Genomic DNA, 20,142 nt, shown 5'->3' on the forward strand with positions numbered 1-20,142 from the left:
CAACTCGCTAAGAAAGATTCTTACTTTAATTCTTTATGAAAGGTTGACGGAATGGATTGAGAACAACAACCGACTCACCAGTTCCAGGCCACATTTCGATAGGGTTTCTCCACTCAAGACCATAAATTCTATCTGACGAGTATTGCCAGGAGATCGATTGAGCAGAAAAACAAATAACATATGTACATATATGCCTGTTTTGTGGATTTTAAAGCAGCTTTTAACAAGGTAAATAGAAAAGCCTTGATGTACAAATTGTCACCCTTAGGAATTTCACGCAAATTCTTAATGTTTTATTTCCACTATCTTACCTCACCTACTGCATCACTGTGGGACGGAACTAAATTCTCTGAATGGTTTCAAACAACATTAGGTGTCCCCCAAGGGTGTATATTAAGCCTGATATTATTCGCCTTGTTTATTGATGACATTTCTGATGTACTTCCGGGTGGAATACTCTTTGAGGGTATACAAATCAAAATTTTACTTTACGCTCACAATTTAGTTTTACTGGCTGACAATCCATCTACCCTTCAGCGGCAAATCAACAAACTTAATATATTTTGTTTTGTGTCTGGGTCAAAACAACCAAGACAAAACACATGACGACATCACACATTTCCTTGCATCGTGTCCTCTTCTCCAGGAGATTTGACGGCTGTATTTTAAACTGAGTTTTCTTTCCCAACTCGACTCTCTGTAATCCTTAATGCTGATTTTAGATGCTCTAAATTACCGCAATGGTTTTCCAGTTATTGCAATTAAAGGTTCAAACAAAGTTTCCTAACTACTATTTTGTGTTTCAAATCATTTAAAAATTGATATATTTTTTATTTCAAAATCATCTCAAAACTGTCGAATTCACACTTGATGCGTTAACAAGCTATTATTTTTTTTTACTTCCCATAGAAAGTTATTGTAATAGGTCCGATTTGTCAAATTGAAAATTTTTAAATTTCTCGACGCTAAAATCGAAATAATAGATTTTTAGAAATATGTCTGTGCGTGCGTGTGTACGTACGTTCGTACGTCCGTACGTTCACGCTCTTTTCTTCGTCCATAGCTCAAGAACCAGAAGAGATATCGACTTCAAATAAATTGTGTTACACAGATAATAATGCAGAAAGATGCAGCAATGCCTCTCAAGAAAATTGTGTTTGTTTGTGGTTATTTTTACCTGGCAGTTTAAAAAAAAGGTGAACATTTTGGTTAACCCCAAATATCTCATGAACCAAAAACGCTAGAGACGTGAATTAAATTTGAAACACTATATTGTAACGTGATACCAAACAGGTATATTTTTGAAAAAAAATCTAATTGACGTTCTCGTTCGCAGCTCCAACAATGTCCTATTTCGTATGTAAAGTCCGTCAAAAATAAAGGTGTAATATTTAAGTGGAATCATTCTTAGGCTCTTCATGTGAATAGAACGGTTGCAAAATATTAAAATTTCTTTCGAAAGATTTGGCCTGTCCAACAATATTATTCCAATGATAGTAAGGAATCTTTTTGTTTAAAATATTGTTTCTTCTTCTCCTTACCTATGGTTGTGAAATTCTGGTAAAATTTCGCAAACTGTTTCTCAATTTCTGGCTAATGACTTTTTTAAAGTTTTTGAAATATCGTTAAGTAAATTTGTTCTCTAATATACTTATAACCCATGAACTTGTAATAATGAAATCCTAATCGCTTCCAAACGTCAGTTTATTGTAAGTTCTGCAAAAATGATAAATTCTCTGCTTCTTAACATTTAAAGCTTGAAATGCATGAAAAACATAGAAAAGAAATATATTTTAGTAACGTGTATTTGTATTTTTACTATAATGAAACAACCCCTGTTTTATATCACTAACGTGGCTATTCTATTTTTTCATTTAAAAAGTGTTATTATAAATATTTTAAAATAGAATGAAATATTGAAACACTAAAGTCCAAATATTGACAAAACGTCAAAACAATAAAAAAAGTAAGTATGTATTCCCAAATAAAATAATTGTTAAACTTCCGTAGTTACACAAATTTTGTACTTGAAATTGACTTCTAATAATTAACAATTTTTTTTAAAAATAGTTACATGTCCTGTCCAAAAACAACAAGGACATCAACATAACCAAATTAATCGATTAGTTAAGTACTTTAAATAAATTATTAAATTATTTGTTCCTATATCTGTACATACCACACATTAAATACAACTATAGGAAGCCCATCTTGCAATGCCACAAAGAACAATAGAAGGGCGAACTTTTTGCCCATCTGCCATCTGGGATAACTGACAGCGGAATGGTCAAATGAAAAATCATCCCTCTTAACTATGTTATATGTTGCTCTTTGGTTCTCGCTCGTCGTCGTAGAATTTTCAAGAGGACCAACAAAAATTAAAAGGAAAATTCTTTAGGCAAAAACTTGCCTCATAGCTTTGTTGGCTCAATGACAAAATAAATTCCTAAAGACAACACGTTCTCCATCCGGCTTGCGTCGCTCGTCCTCGTCCTTGTCGTTGTCGTAGTAGTCTCCAACAACGACGAGCGACGTTCTCGACAATGACGGTGGACACAACAAACGTTTGAACCAATAAACCAAAATAAAAACGTTCTTCTTTTTTCGTCCTTCCTTCATGTAGACCCCGTTTGTGACAAGTGTTGGTATCAGCTTCCAAAAACTAAACTAATATTCTTGTATGTGAGATAGAATAGTGCAACAAAAGTGTTGCCATTGTTTAATTATTCAAGGGAGTACATTTTAAGGATTTTAACATACTGATGCACATAAAATTAAGTGGAAGGAAGTTCTAAACGTGGGTTGAGAAGACGCATAAGGTTCCTATATTCCCTTTTCTTTCTCACAAAAGTGTGTATTTATGGTGAAAACTTTAAATAAAACGTACTTGGCAACCCTATCATAGAGAGACTTCGGAATAAGATGGGTTCCTTTTTTGTTTTTCACGAAGCCAGCATCAAACCAGGACAGGACATAAAAAACAACAAAATGGACTCACTAAAAACCAACAACCAGGGAGATACATGCCAACGGATTCTTCGGACTTGCTCTAGCCAGCCAGCACAGCGCGGGGCTTCCAGTGGCGCACGGTGTGTGTGTGGAAATGAGGAGTAGGTTTTGATTGTTGCTGAGAAAAAAAAGTGGTGGAAAGAGGAAGCAGGACAGGAATGTGTAAGTTTTTATATATTTTCAGCTTTATTTATGGATTTAATATAACCTCTATGGATATCACGCTGAAAATTATATATGGCTTGGGTATGGCCCAGGTCCTGAAACGATACAAACTTCATAATTTTTCCTTCTTTGATGTGAGCTCTGGTAAGCGTGATGGTGATGGTGATGGCGCTGCGCCCGACAAAAGAAGTGTGATATTCTGAGGGTTTGGGCACTACACGGGGGGGTATTTTTTTCTTCGCCTTACCTCTGTTCAGTGTGCCTGTGCATGTCTGTTCTGTCTGTCTGTCTGTTTGTCTGCCTATTTGTCTGGATTGGCATCTTTAAAAAAAGAAAGAGTCATAACCAAATACACAAACCCGTAGGAGTTTAAATGGGCGCGTGGCAGAGAAGGATTTTTGTTTTTACTCTGGTTAAATGTTTTCTAGAAAGGACTCAAAGAGTAAGAGAGAGAGAAAGCTAAAAATACACAATGAAAGAATGAGATGAGAAACATTGGTGTATACGCAAATTGACCCCATTTATTTGCTGGGTTCTGTCAGTTTTTATTTTGTTTTTATTTATTTTGTATTTTATTTTATTTTGTTGGTCTCATCTTATAAATATATAAAAATGTATTCCATGGTTCGGTGCTTCATTTTGCAAATGGTTTGTTGATTTACAGTTACAGATAAGAAGCCATTTATTTTGTTTTATGCATATGACCGAAAAATGACCAAAGTAAATGTTCCATTTTTGTTTTTATATTTTTGAGATAGATGGTTGAACTATTTAGCGCTTGTGTGGGTTTTTTTAAATATATATTTTGAAAAGGATGAATAAATAGTGTTTTTAATATTCCGTTTTTATTTATTTAATTTTTTCGTTTTTTTTTAAATAGCAAATGAGTGGATGTGTTTCAGGAATTTTCCGTAGTCAATATACGTTAAGAGCTAACAAAAACTATTTACTTTTAAATTTAAGTCCGGTGGATCATTTTGGGATTTCGTGGAAAGAAGCTTAAAGTTCTCAGTTCTTATTTTGATTCAAAACAATTAGTGATTTCCTTTCGAGCTAAAATAAGTCAAAAAATGCTGATATTCTTACGGCTAATTTTTCGAAGAACAAAATCAGTCAGTTTTCGTTGGAGCGGAAATTTATTTTAGGATTTGGTTTTGATATCCTGACTTTGAACGAACAAAATTACGTTCACCCCTAAAAAAAAATCCAACAGTTCAATTTGGCACACCAAGTTTCTAGCTATTGGATCAAATGAAGGTTTTTTTTAGTGCACATAACAAAGGGGACCCATGAACAATTTTTTCGTGAGACTTTGCATTTTTTTAATTTCATTTTTGCTTATGTCAACTTGTTCCATTATAATATTAGGTAAAGATGTCTGTAGTCTGCCGTTGTACCCGTGGCATGATGGTTAGTGCAATGGACTTCAGCCCCACCAAACAACAGAAACCTGACACATACAGAAATTGACCAACATTTACAACAGATAGACGAAAAAATAAAACGAACGATGGAACGGACATTTCCAAAGTACAAATAACGGGACCAAATGGACGCTTACAGAAACGCGACAATTGACGCACTACTTAGACAAAAGAGTGGCTTACTGACAAGAGTCAAAAACTTGTACAGACGACCTACAGATAAACACGACTTGAAGGTTAGGACATTGAAGTCGTCACTAAAAAATGTCAATCTGTTGTATAAGGAGAACTAAAGGTTATCAATTAACAAGAACTTGGACCGCTAGATCCGGTCAGTTAATTCCAGTGACCCTAGTATGTTCCCCAAAATCAACGAGACATTCAGGAAAATAAACGATAATGACCTTCCGTGTCTTAAACTCCAAAGAACTGAAGAGAACAGAGACGTATTCGTGACAGCGCAAATAGATCCAGAGGAAGCCATCTTTGACGATGACTTTTACATAATTGAAAATCCAAGGAAAAAAGTGGAGGCGGTGGGAGCTGCTTTCCAGCAAGTGTACAAGGTGCATGTTAGCATTCGCCCCAGACACGACCTGGAAAACAGAGCCCTACTTAATCACTTTTACCTTCGAAATGATATGACACAATGGCGATCTGAGAACCGCGGTTTCATGCGGTTCAATGACGATTCCTTGGCAAATGCCATAATCGCCGAGCAAACGGGACCAAGTCCCTTGTTAGTGACGAAGGTTGAACTTCAGCTAATCTTCAACTCAATAAAAAACAAAAAGTCAGCAGGTATCGATGGTATATCCAACGTTGTGCTAAAACATTTACCGACGGAAGCAATTGACATTTACACCACACTCTACAATAATGCACTGAATAATGCATATTATCCAGTGCATTGGAAGACCGCTGTGGTTCATCCTCTCCCGAAAAAGGGAAAGGACAACTCCAACCCGTCAAATCTTCGGTCGATAAGTCTTCTTCCGAGCATCAGCAAAGTTTTCGAAAACATCATAAATGGGGCTCTAATTAAATGGGCTGCGAACAATAAAATAATTCCGGATAAACAGTTCGGGTTCAAGGCGGGTCATGGCACAATTCATGCTGCGTCTAAACTCGTTTCTGATATCTAATGGAATAAATCAAAACAACAATCCACAGGTGCTGTTCTGGTTGATTTGGAAAAGGCCTTTGATACGCCTTTGACACCGTATGGTTAAGGGGTCTTTATCTAAAACTGAGCAGGCTTGGCATAAGCAAGCCATTGTTGTATATACTTTATGATAAGCTTAACGGTAGAAAGTTTGTTGGCCAAAGGGGCAGTGACACTTCTACCACAACATTCTCAATTAAAAATGGTCTTCAACACGGAGCGGTGAATTCACCGATTCTCTTCAGCATTTACACCAACGATCTGATAGGTAGTCTTACAAAGGCAATTGTGTACGCCGACGATCTAATTACGTACAGAACGGCCCGAAATGTTGAGGTTATTAGAAATCTCTTGCAGCGTGATTTCGAGGATTTAGACTGGAAACTGAAAATAAATGTCCAGAAGTCGGAGACAATTCTGTTCCGGACTCCGTTGGCTGGGGCCACGAGGGATACGTGCAAGAATTGGCACAAGAAGGCTATCGTTGATCTTCACGGGCAGCCATTAGCAAGCAAAAGCGTAGTGAAGTACCTCGGTATCTGGTTAGATCAGTATTTATTTTTCGACAGACATATAAATGCTGCTCTGAATAATACCAGAGGAGCCTTCGCTCTGACGAAACGGCTGTTTTTTAGCAGTCGGCTTGACCCCAGAGTGAAGGTAATTTGCTACATGGCCCTCATACGGCCAATGATCGTGTATGGTTGTCCTGTGTGGTTCAACGTTGCCCCTTCCCAGATGGAGAAGTTTCGGGTGTTCGAGCGACTCGTCCGAGGTCACATTGCAAGAGCTATGTCTTCGACCAACAATTTAATTTTCGGGGCTTTCTATCCGAACGACGCTTGAGCGGCTTTATTCCACCAGAGGCATTCCTCTTTTTAGACAGATGCAATCTGATACAGGATAGATTGGCAATTCCGCTTATCTACCACGTCAGACGAAGAACCGTGGATAGGCAACTCCTGTACAATCAGGACGTAATGGCACAAGGCGGAGCAGAGCTCCTTCGGTTCAGTAGGGCTGTGTCCGAACGGGGCCGAACTGATAGGGTGAAGCAGGAGAACCAGTTTTGGTGGCTTCAATCGGCACTTGATATTGGATAGTCCGAATGTTGTTTCAAGCCTAGGCCGGCTTACATACTTGTGTTATAGTTTTAGGGTTTAGTTTTAAGTAGAATAGGCATAGTGGCACAAAAAGAAATAGAAAAATACGAAACAGAAAAAAAAAATAAAAAAAAAAATCATAACAAAAATATTTTTTTTTCAAAATTTTACTAATAAATACAAAATAAATAAAATTCAAATTAAAGTAAAATACATCATAGGGCCGAAAGGCATTAGTATTAAGTATTATTGTTTAACTTAGAGTGTCCGTATGGGACCATTAAGCTTGTTGTAAGTTATGGATTGTAAGATTAATATTGTACATTAGAATGTAAGACTCATTGTACAGTCTGTCCTGTCATCTGGCAATACCTTTTTTATCTATTTAAGTTCAAGTTATATGTGTCATATTCATATTCACCACATGAAGAAAAAAGAGGATGAGCACGTCGATGACATGGCAGTCTGATAGATAACTTAAGCTAGATAAGTAAACCTACTGTTTAATAAAAGAGAACTAAAGAAATAATAAAACATGGTGTCAGATGCTTAAATACCCACCAAGAAATTTGAAGTATTAAACATTCTGTTAAAACTAACTTTGAAAAAAAAAAGAAGAAAAAAAAAAAATATTTAATTAAAAAGATAAAATGGCCGAACAATCTATTCGAGGCCCCAGTGAAATGAATTTTGATGAGCCAGCCAAAAACTGGCCTATGTGGAAACAAAAATTTGAAGTATTTCTGACTGCGGCAAATAAAAATGGAGAAGGAGAACTTTTAAAAATAGCCCTTTTTCTTCACCATATAGGAGAAAGAGGTATTGAAATATTTAATGCACTTGGACTCCCTGAAGAGCAAAGAACATTAGCAATAGTGATGACGCGCTTTGAAAATTATTGCATTCAAAGGCGTAACACAGTGATGGAGACCTTCAAATTTGGCTCGATAACTCAGAAACAGGATCAATCATTCGTGGAATTTGAAACAGAAGTACGAAATCAAGCTAAATTTTGCGAATTCACGTGATCAGCTGAAGGTTGTAATCAATCGTATATTGACCGAATGATAAAAGATAAAATTATTCTTGGATTAGAAAATAAAAAATTGCGGTCGAAGCTCTTGGAGTCAAGTCAAGATACACTCGAGCAAATAATAGAAAAGTGTAAAATTGCTGAGTTATCCGAAACAAATAAAAAAATACTCAACACCGAGGAAGACGTCATTAAAGTTGAAGCCATAAAAAGTTTTACAGTAAATAAAACTAAGCAGCCGTATGTAAATCGACAGAGGAACACTCAAACATGTGAGCGATGTGGGATGACGTCATCACTACAACATGGTAAATTCTGTCCAGCAGTAGTGGAAGGGAGAACATGCAGAATATGTCACAAGCCTGGGCACTTTGCAGTTATGTGCAGGAAAAAATATAGTGGCAGAAGATCAAATAGTAGCAATTATGTACAAGCAGTTGGAGGAGAGGAAAGAGAACAAACAGGTGCAGCAGTAAAATCAACTCAGTCAGTAGATCAACAACGTGCAGCAGATCAACAACGGGGCATACATTCAGTAAATATTAATAGGCAATATTATGATGACGCAGGTAAACTAAATTAAAAAAAAAATATTTGTGCTAGAAGTTTAAAATTAACTAAAAATTCTCCTTTTGTTCAAATTTATAACTGTAGACGTATAAGGCCGATCGGTTGGTATGAAGAAATGTTATTTAACAATGTTAAAGTCAATTTCAAATTGGATACGGGTGCTGATGTCAGTTGCTTGCCAATTAAATACATTGAAGAAATGAATTACCTGAATTTAATTGAAAACTCAAATACGAAATTGTTTGCTTATAATGATAATAAAATCAACTCTCTTGGAAAGATAACTTTGCCTTGCGTAGAAAATGTTACTAGATGTATTAGACCTATAGATTTTGAAGTAGTTGGCAGCAAATTTCAGCCCATTCTGGGTCGTGCTGAATGCGAAGCATTGAATTTAATTCAAAGAATTCAAACAGTACAGAGTAGCCAAGCTGTTGAGCTACCCTCCTCTAAGGATTGTTTTATTAATAGTTTCAGTGATATTTTTGAGGGTCTTGGATGTATTCCAGGCAAATGTTGTATTCAGTTAAAGGAAGGATCGGAACCGGTAGTCAACTATAAGAAAAAAATACCTTTCAGTCTTCATGATCGACTTAAGACTCAGTTAGATTTAGTAATTAGTCAAGTGGAATACCCAACCGATTGGGTAAACAACCTGAAAATTGTGGAGAAGTCAGATGGCTCTCTACGTTTGTGCTTAGATCCCCGGCCATTGAATGCATGCATTCGCCGTCCACATTTTTCAATTCCAACTGCAGAGTCTATTACTAGTCGACTGTCAGATAAATCAGTGTTTACTGTTATGGATTTAAAAAATGGATTCTGGCAGCTGGAATTGGACGATGAGAGTTCCAATTTGACTACGTTTATAACACCTTTTGGTCGTTATAGGTGGCACAGATTACCATTCGGGATAAGCAGTGCTCCTGAATTGTTTATGAAAAAAATGGTGCAGTTATTTGGTGATATTCCTGGAGTTGAAGTTTACTTTGATGATTTGTTTATTTCTGGTAGAAATTATGTCGAACATGATCAAACACTAAATAAGGTTATTGAAAGGGCAAGGGCAAATAATGTTAAATTTAACATAAATAAAATACAGTATAGGCAGATTGAAGTTAAATTTATGGGTCAGTCTATATCTAAAGGCAGTATAAAGCCAAACGATAAGTATTTAGTGGCCATGAGAGAACTACCAATACCTGAAGATAAAAAAGGCGTTATGAGATTATTAGGAGTTTGTAAATATCTTGCCAAATACATACCCAATCTTTCAATCGTAACATCCAAATTAAGAGATCTTACCAAATTAGGTTCAAAATGGCAATGGACCGAAGAACATCAAAATGAGTTTAATAATTTAAAAAATAGATTTACCCAGGCACCAGTTTTGCGTATGTTTGATCCAAAAGAACCTCTCGTCATTCGAGCTGATGCTTCCAAAGATGGGGTAGGGTGTGTTTTGTTACAGAGTGGGCAGCCAATAGCTTTTGCATCACGAAGTTTGTCGACAAGTGAGCAAAAATGGGCCCAAATTGAAAAAGAACTCCTGGCCATTGTTGTAGCTTGTGAGAAGTTTCATTTTTATGTTTATGGCCGTGAGGTTGAGGTTCATTCGGATCATAAACCACTTGAGACTCTTGTGAAGAGGCAACTAGATAAAGTTACAGTTAGATTACAATGCATGTTTAAAATGTTTTGTTAAAATATCCAGGTCTTAAAATAAAATATGTTCCAGGAACTCAATTAATGCTGGCAGATTGCCTTTCACGAGCGTATTTAAAAGCAGCAGAGGCAGAGCAAGTTAAATTAAATTATGTTGTACATAGCATTGTTAGTGAAGTATGTATGTCTGACAAAAACAAACTCAAGTATCAGGTAGCTACCAGGGAAGATCGATGCCTTAGTAAGATCCTTGAATATCAAGCAAATGAGTGGCCAGATTTCAAAAAACTTAGCTTAGATTGTAAGAAATTTCACAAGATAAAATTTGAGTTAAGTGTTAATGATGGACTTTTATTCTTTGGGGATAAATTGGTTGTGCCGTTCAGGCTTAGAGATCAGGTCATTAAGATGTTGCATGAGTCTCATTTAGGCATAGAAAAAACACGAATGCGTGCGCGAAGACTGTTCTACTGGCCAGGCATGTCGAAAGACATTGAAGAAAATATTCAAAGGTGTCGAATTTGTGAAAAATTCAGGTATAATAATCCAAAAGAGCCACTTAAACAGCATGATTCACCAGAGTTTGCTTGGGAAAAAATCTCAATGGATATATTCGAGCATGGAGGGAGATCATATTTGTGCGTATTCGATGCGTACTCTAATTGGTTGTGCGTTGAAAAGCTTCAAGATAAATCAATTGATCACATTATAAATAGAATAAAATCTCAATTATTTGCGAAGTTTGGGGTTCCACTTGAAATCCGATCGGATAACAATCCGTTTAACAGCCGTAAGTTCAGGGATTTTGCGGAAGAATTCAATGTTAGACTTGTGTTTTCTAGTCCACGTTATCCTCAGAGCAATGGCTTAGCAGAGAAAGGAGTGGCGATTGCTAAACGAATTTTAAAAAAATGCTTCGAGGACGGTATGGAAAAAGATTTTCTGTATCGAATACTAGAATATAATGCTACGCCGTTGGCAAATATGTTGCTGTCACCTGCACAACTTTTCATGGGCAGAGAAATAAAAACCAAAATTCCTACAACTACAAACAACTTAAAACCACATAATATAAACTCGAAAGATGTTTCGGAGCGCATAGAAAGAAAAAAGGATCTACAAGCTGAGTATTACAATAGAAATTCAAAACCCCTATCCAATTTGAATGAGAATGATAAAATTATGTTTAAAAAAGATGAAAAAGATTGGTTGTATGGAACTATTTCTAAAAAAGTAAATGATAGGTCATATATAGTTAATGATAGTGAAGATAATAAGTTTAGAAGAAATAGACGCCATATTAGATGTTCACTTAATAGAGCGCCTTCAAACTTATTAAATGATGATATCTATACCGGCAACGGCAATGATCACTGTAATGAAACTATTGAAATGGGTTCTTCCGAAAATAAAGACATGCAAGGAGGTCCCTCCAGTGAAAATGTTGTCGATGTCGGAATAGACGTAACCGATCGGCCAAGCAATATTGTAACAAGATCAGGAAGAGTTGTAAGAGCACCGGAGCGTTATGGCTATTAATTGTTTTTAATTAAAAGTAACTTAAAATTCTTATATATTATTTTTGCGTCATCTTAAAACAAAAAAAAAAAAAGAAGCATGTAAGATTAATATTGTACATTAGAATGTAAGACTCATTGTACAGTCTGTCCTGTCATCTGGCAATACCTTTTTTATCTATTTAAGTTCAAGTTATATGTGTCATATTCATATTCACCACATGAAGAAAAAAGAGGATGAGCACGTCGATGACATGGCAGTCTGATAGATAACTTAAGCTAGATAAGTAATCCTACTGTTTAATAAAAGAGAACTAAAGAAATAATAAAACATGGATAATTAGGCTTGTTTTATGAATTTTTGTCTAGCTTTAAGAAAGGTTTAAGATTGAATTAATAAAAATGAATTAAAAAAAAAGTGCGATAGACTGTCATGTGAGAGGTCTTGAGTTCAATCCCCGCCTATGCCACATAAAGTTTTTTCACAGGTACTGCCTGTTGCGAGGAATTGAGAAATTCTCCAAGAGTAATTCTTGTCATGAAAAGTGCTTTCTCAAATTAGCCGTTCGGATTCGGCTTAAAACTGTAGGTTCCTTCCCTGCCTGACAACAGTACTCTTACACAGGAATGGTTGAGAGTTTTCAGTCACTAGGCCCTAGTTCTCAAACGGACTGTTGCGCAACCCAATTTATTTTAAAGATGTCTGTATTAGAACTGTAGAACTGCTCTAGCGAAAGCGTTTCTTTGCAGCATCTTTTTAACAGAAACCGGGCGTATATAGTACTTATTAACTCTTGCAGGCCACTTCCACTCATCAGCAAACATATTGAAACAATATAGGATATCCAATGTGACTACTCATTTTAATAGATGGGACTCAGGTGAAACTGCGGCAAAGAGTGTCATATGGTTTTGGCTGTAACATTCCTTCCGAACACGCATTCACATACTCAAAATCTAAAATTTTTAATTCGCCATTTTCTGAATGTTTCCAAAGGAAGTACTCCAAGTTCTCCAATTGATTTAGAACAGGGTAGTTTTTTTCAGCTTTTGCATTCGCGTATTGGTTTCTTTCCCCATGCAACGTTGCATCTTATTCCTGACCCAAGGAATGAAATGTATTTAGTCCATCAATGGTTCTGACATTAAAGTCCGCATTATCAAACACAAATTGGTTAAATGAACCACTGGAATCTGTATCGCGTGTGGCAAATTGCTGATATTTCCAACAACTGAGCTCTATAGTATAAAGAACAAAACCCTAAGCTTGATATAATATCTGCCAACTTCTTAGAACCAAATTTTCTATATATTAAAAAGCAAGGTTGCTTAGTATTGGAGACATGAATGATCTGGGACGCACAGCTGATATAATGCTATGACCTATTGTCATGCTCTTGGTCTAAACGTATTTAAGAAAATCATAATATGTTTTTCTAAAATGCCGATAGAGTTAATTTACAAACTTAAACAAGTACAAACAAATTAATATCATATTTGTTTAGGAAATTTAATAACCTTTAATTTTGTAAAAGATTTTTTTGATACATTTTTGATAGTTTTCAAGATAAACCCGAAAAACCGAAAAAACCGTTTAGTTATTCTATAAGCTATAAGAGATACGAAAAAATACGTACAAGCTGTTTTTTATAAAAATGTATGATCTTCAGTTTTGTGGCACACAATTTTTTGATACGACAAATAGTTTTCGAGATGAACGTGAAAAACTGAAACAAACTCCATGCTCACGTCGGAATCTTGGGGACATTTTATGAGTCATCACCAGACATCCCTTAGTAAGTGTGCCAAGTTCCAAAACTGTTGGATTTTTTTTGAGGTGAAAACCTTTATTAACTGGACGATAGCCATTTTAAGATTTGAAAAGTAAACGTAAATGAAACACATACAAAATAGTTTTTGTTCATGATATTTATTTTGTTTTATAAAGTTTTAACGTTGACACTACATCATTTAAATGACCACCGCCCGAATACACCGATTCTGAGGTAATTTTCGACCACTTTTTGACACATATTGGGTGGTATCTCAGCCATAACGTGACGAATGTTGGTTCTTAACTGCTTAAGAGTTGAAGGTTTATCTGCATAAATGCGTAACCCCACAAAAAAGTCAAATCGCATGATCTTGGTTTCGAGTTGATATCGCTACGAACACGACGAGAAATTACGCGACCTGGAAATGTCTCTTGCAATAAAGCCATATTCCTCGAATTTTGCGACATGTGGCAGTTAAAAGGACATATTCTCCAAAACGTATGTCTTAATAACAGGCAAAAACGGCATAACGCTCCGAATTCACGGTGACAGTTGTTCCATTGTCTTTTTGGAAGGAGTAAGGTCCACAACTTCGGACCAAGGAGCCCACCAAACAGTGAATTTTTGTAGTGGTAATGTGCCTCTCTCAATTACTTTAGGATTCTTGTATTGACTGGCGACATGTACAAGTCTATAGGCACATTATTGTTATTCCCCTTATGTTCCGTTTTATGGTAGAAATATATTGATACAGTAGTTATACCCATGTATCGATTATCACGCCATAAATTGTCGCGGGAAAAACTAGTAGCATTGTGACATCTTCGGTACAGTATGGGGCTGAAGGCAATGCTGTCTCGACAAACGTACTATGCGCCCATGTGTTACAAGCTAAGATTGTGGTATCATAGAGCATAGTACATAATCCCATTCTTATAGAAGATGTTGCAAGACAATATAGGAGTATCACATATACTTTTTTAGTATGGTTCTCCAGGGCTTCTAGCATTGTCATAAATGCCCTACACTTCTTTCCGTGTTGCAGTGTTGTGTAAAATGTTCGAAAAAAGAAATTCAAACTGTGTTTAACTCTCAGTCCCAAAGTGGCCAGTAGAATTCACCATTGTAGGCGGCTTATTACCGAAATTAAAATGTGCCACAGGCAAATTACTTATAAATTTTTGGGTTCAAACCCTTTCTTGTGGCACCTAAACTTCATTCTTACGACGAAAAGAATTAGGAAAAGTACATTTCAAAGCAGTTCGCCGCCAATTCAAAGCTGCCAGTGAGTGAATCCGCCTGTACTTGAGCGAGTAAGTCTTTCTATTAATTCTATGAGACCAATATTTTTTAGTACACTTACAGTGGAAAGAGTTCTTAGAGATCTTAACACACATCAATCCGCTGGTCCGGATGGTATTGGAGCTATTATTTTGAAGAGGTGTTCTTCAACGTTGGCAAAACCACTGCGTAAGTTTTTTCATCGGTCCTACTCTGACCTATTGCACTTACGTCCCTTCTTTCTAAGGTCATGAAACCATGACAAAAGGCTGATTAATTATCAGCTCAAGAAATATCGCAGAAATAGGTCAACTAGTAATATCATGGTCTATCTCATCGAACAGTGTAGCAAATCTTAAAATCGTTTTGGAGAAAGTAAGTTGTCAAAACTATTCGAAAGGGTTTGGCACCAGGCTCTCTTATCGAAAATGCATGCCAACAGTTTTCATGAATCTCTCCTTCATTAGATTAGTAAATCCCTTTCGGATCGTTCAATAGAAGAAGGATGGGATCAAGTCTGGAAGCTGTTGAACCCCAGGGCTCTGTTTAATCTCCAACACTCTTTGTCATTTTTATTAATGTCTTTAACTTATAATCCAATACATTGTTTTGCATACGATAGTGTTTTTAGCTTTTCATATTTTGTATTACTCTTCCTCTGTGTTTGGGGTTCTTAGGAGAACACCTTATAAGGCTTCTATGACATATTCGAATCCCAAGCCTGTAAAGATCGGTTATGCCGGCTCTCCTCCGTGCAGTGAAATCAAGAACCTGGTATTTCAGGTTGAAGGGTGACTTCCTGAACACATTAAGATAACCCAGTTGTGAAGCACCAACAAGCCTCAGGCACGGACTGATTTACTGTTGACAACCTGCTCAAGCGACTAAACGACAACGAACTTCGGATATGCACGTAGAATATTAGGTCCCTTAGTAGATCACGTGCAGCCGAAGAATAAGCAGAGACCCTAGACTGCTATTAAACAGATACCACCGCAGTGTCCTAGGAGCTAACAGCAACTCGAAAGACTACCTCGTTGTAGTCAAGATAGCACTTCGGTTTTCCAGACCCAAGGCCAAACAGGAAGATACTGGAAGAAGAAACAACGTCGAACGGCTAAAATCGCAGGAGATCGCCATATCCTACTCCGACCGAGTTACAAGTAACCTCTCTCGAAGTTCTCTGCCGCCAACACAATTTATCGCGAACCAGTGGCAACATTGTCAAGATGCAATCAGAGAAGCCGCTTCTGACGTGCTGGGTTTCAAGCAGCCACCAACAAGGAACTCCTGGTTTGATAAGGAATGTCGGCAGGCAAAAGCATCTAAACAACAGGCACGCAAAGCAGCGCTGCATAAAAGGACGAGAGCTCCTCATGAGCTCTATGAGCAGAAGAGGCGAGAAGAACGCCAACTTCTCAGAAGGAAAAAGAGAGGGCATGAGACGAGTGCGGTCGAAGATGTTGAGAGGTTTAAAAGCATGAATGAATTTCGAAAGTTTTATGAACAGGTGAAACGAAATTCACAGGTACATAGAGCTAGAACCGAAGGCTGCAAAGACGAAAGTGGAAATATCATAGTGGAACAGCAGTCAATGCTGAGGGTATGGATGGACCACTTCTGCAGACTGTATAACGGCGACAACGAATAACAAAGACGAAGAAAGCCTACAATCCCGTCTTCCCGACTTAGACGGAGTAAAGATTGCCATATCAAGCCGCTGGAGCGGATGGCTTAAATGCCAAGCTCTTTAAAGCAGCTGAAGATAAGTTGGTTAGGAGCATGCACTAACTTATCTGTAATATATGGTCGGAAGAAAGCATGTCTGATGAATGGAACCTCAGTATTGTTTGCCCGATCCTGAAAAAAGGAGACCCTCTTAACTGCACCAACTCTAGAGGAATCAGTCTACTTAACATCGCCTATAAAATTTTCTCTGCCGTAATATGTGAACGTCTAAAGACTATCAACATCAACCCGATTGGCCGTTATCAGTGTGGTTTTAGACCAGGAAAGTCCACAGTCGATCAAATATTCACATTACGACACATCCTGGAAAAAAACCGAAGCACCAAATCGACACTCACCATCTTTTCATCGATTTCAAGGCCTCATATGACACCATCTACAGAGACGAGCTGTAAAGAGCCATTTCTAGTTTTGGCATCCCTGCCAAACTCGTCCGTTCGTGCAGAATTCACGCTGCTCCATAAAGGTTGGAACCAACTTAACAGAACCTTTCGATGTAAAAAAGGTTTTAGACTAGGTGATGCGCTGTCATGCGATTTTTTTAACATCGTGCTTGAAAGAATAGTGCAGAGCTCACACGTCAACACTAGAGGCACTATCTTTCAAAAGTCTGTCCTATTGCTAGCATATGCTGATGACATTGACATAATCGGAAGAACTCAGCGTGATGTCAATGGGGCTTTTGTGAGTATTAAGGCAGAGGTGGCATAAATGTGTTTACCGGTTAATGAGGGCAAAACAAAGTACATGCTGTCGTCAAGAAAGGACATGCAACACCGACGCCTTGGTCAAAACGTCATCATCGACAGACGTATCTTTGAGGTAGTCAAGGACTTCGCCTACCTAGGCAGAAAACAACACCAGGAGTGAGATAAAACAAAGCAATTGAGTAGCAAAGCCCTCTCGAGGGACCAAAGAGTCGCTATATAAGACTCTCATCATCCCCCTTCTGCTGTCCGGGTCACAAATATGGATTAAGACAAAAGCGGGTGAAAGTACCCTAGGTCCTTACGAGAAAAAAATTCTTCGTGTGATCTACGGACCCATATGCATAGAAGGGGAGTGGGGGAGAAGTTGGAAAACCAAGCTGTTTAGGGTGTAAAGCGACGTAGACTTAGCCAAAAGGGTAAAATTCCAACGACTTATATGGCTGGGTCACGTTAAACGCATGAAAACCAATGCCCAATTTTTTGCCCGAAAGTCTTCGAATCCACACCCACAGGACGCAGCAATAGAGTTGGAGAGAGAAGTTGGTTGGGTAGCAAAAAGATTGATTTAATTTTTACACCATTTGCAATTTTTAACACGTCATGAAAAATTCTTGGGAATAGATTTTGCAAAACATTAATGCATTTCGAGTTATTATGTGGTTTCATTGTACAGTGTCTTTATACCCTTTGACCTAAAGGTATATATAATTTAATTCCTGACTTCTGAGTGGTTATTAATTTCACAGAAAAAATACCAATAATACTCGTAGTACCCAGTAACTGCATTTTTCGTTTATATTGGAAAAACAATATTTTTAATATAAATAAAGAAATTTTAAAAAATACCTGAATCTCTTTAATAATGTAGAAATGCAAATAAATTATTTAAAGCTAAACCGCAAAACTGGATTTTCAAATTTGCAGTTCCTGCAGCGAATATCCCTTTAGCAATGGATTCAATTCATTATAATTACATCCAAACCACACTTGAAAATATAGAGAGTAACTTTACCATTCCAACATTTTGTTGTTTTTTATTGTTCAAAAATTTATTTTACATTTAATAAAATTAATTTACAATACTTGATGGCAATGTTTTAATAAAATAATTTCACACACAAGAAGGCGAGTGGACCACCACCGCCACCACGCCCCCGGCACGCGCCCGACAACGACGCATCGCTCGTTCGGTGGTGGGAAGGAGGTTTAACTCAAAAATTGCCAAAAACAATTTATTACCTGAACACGCATTTGACCGCGCGTATGTAACCATCAACGGCCACTGATAATTAATTTATTTAATTTAATTGCATGTGAAATCATAAATTTATTGGTTGCTCCCCTTTTGACACATTGCAAGCGTTCAGCGTTGTGTGTATTTACAATTTGACGCTTTTATTATATTTAAGTTATATTTGGAGAAAAAATCACATAAAGCAAAAGCAAACATATAAAAGCCCCAATAGAGAGAGCATCAGTTAAACCGCCATAATTCAGTGGGTCAAACTCTGACATAAATTACCCTCGCAAATGCCTGAACCAGACGCTATAAATTCCGTTATTATCAGCCACTAACCATGTCCTTTCGATAATGAGCATCACTTTGGAAAAGCTGGTATAGATTGGTCCTGGCGTTGGGCGTTTGGAATTAGGGGTGGGGTGGGAGTTGGGCGTTGTTGGCTTTTGTCGTAGCGTGTTGTGTCGTCTGTCTCGTGTGTAGGCAGAAGACTATAAGTTCGTGCAAAAGGACATATGTTTTTATTCGAAAGCATTATACTCCACCTACACTGGCTTTATGTATACATGTGAGGATTTGGAATGCGAATATTGGAAGGATATGCGGGGGTAGTCGGTATAGTGATGTTAAAGTACATTTGTACCGAACGGAAGTAACATCGTTAATTCGCATGGAAATTATTATAAAACAATCCCATGAGAGGTTAAATTGTTCGGATAATTATCGAATATCAAATAAAACTGACAAGGACTCGCAACTCGCATTTATACTCGCTCCATAGTGTATAGTGTCAAGCTGGTAATTTGAAATTAAAACTTGCTGTAATGTATATGTGATGCGCTCTGAGCTGGGCAGAAGGAAATATGGTTTACATGACTCACCTACTTACGGAATACAAAATTGAGGCTTCAACTTTGATACGAGTAGTTCATGTAAACGTTTAAGCAAATTTAAATAAAGGGTATATGAAATTTCATCGAAATGTGTTCGACAAAAAGCCATATTGATGTCATTACGCATGAAACATCACAACGTTCAAAACTACCCGTTGGACCGCTTTTAATTTGCGTTCCTTAAAATTCCTCGATTAGTACATAAATCTGGCTTAATTATTACTTACGATAAGTGACAACACTTTGTCATTATCACTCTATAGCAAATATTTAAATAAAACCACTTTATCAGTTTATTAAAATTCAGAAAATTGTCTTTTTCAGTTTTTCTGTCTTAATAAAATATTGTCACCTAGAAGACGTTGTTTTACTAATAAAGGAACTTTATAATTCTAACTTAGCCAACAGGTTATGGGCCTAGATTTCTAGAAGGAACAACGTAACAGATACAAACGAAAATGGCCGATTCTCTAAGGACTTTAATAACAAAATTGGGTCAAAGTAACTACCACATTTGGAAGTACAAGCCAGAACTTTTTGTTGAGAAGGGAAGGGAAGTGGTTCTTAATCGAAAACCTGAACCACCAACAGCAGAATGGACAAAAAGTACAGCGATGCGAAAGTACTCATCGGCTTGTCTGTTGAGGACATACAACTTCACCATATCAGTAAGGCTGACACAGCAAAAGCTGCGTGGGACAAGCTTAGACATCATCATGAAAAATTTACACTAAGCAATAAGGTACAGCTCATGCGAAAAATATGTACCTTAAAATTGAAAGATTCAAGCATGGGGAAACACATTCAGACAATGACGACACTTTTCGACAAACTAGCAGCATTGGG

General features: G+C 37.1%; 2 protein-coding genes across 2 annotated transcripts; both read left to right on the forward strand.

Moving 5' to 3' along the window:
* Positions 1-7,897: 7,897 nt before the first annotated feature.
* LOC129941769 (uncharacterized) lies at positions 7,898-8,753 on the forward strand. The gene is made up of 2 exons (XM_056050495.1): positions 7,898-8,468; positions 8,554-8,753. Exons 1-2 carry the CDS (start codon positions 7,931-7,933, stop codon positions 8,559-8,561), a joined length of 546 nt encoding a protein of 181 aa, XP_055906470.1. The 5' UTR covers positions 7,898-7,930; the 3' UTR covers positions 8,562-8,753.
* Positions 8,754-10,317: 1,564 nt separating this feature from the next.
* LOC129941966 (uncharacterized protein K02A2.6-like) lies at positions 10,318-11,673 on the forward strand. The gene has a single exon (XM_056050756.1). It carries the CDS (start codon positions 10,318-10,320, stop codon positions 11,671-11,673), a length of 1,356 nt encoding a protein of 451 aa, XP_055906731.1.
* Positions 11,674-20,142: the final 8,469 nt, after the last annotated feature.

The sequence above is a fragment of the Eupeodes corollae genome, chromosome 1, assembly GCF_945859685.1.
Source record: "Eupeodes corollae chromosome 1, idEupCoro1.1, whole genome shotgun sequence".
Taxonomy (NCBI): Eukaryota; Metazoa; Arthropoda; class Insecta; order Diptera; family Syrphidae; genus Eupeodes; species Eupeodes corollae.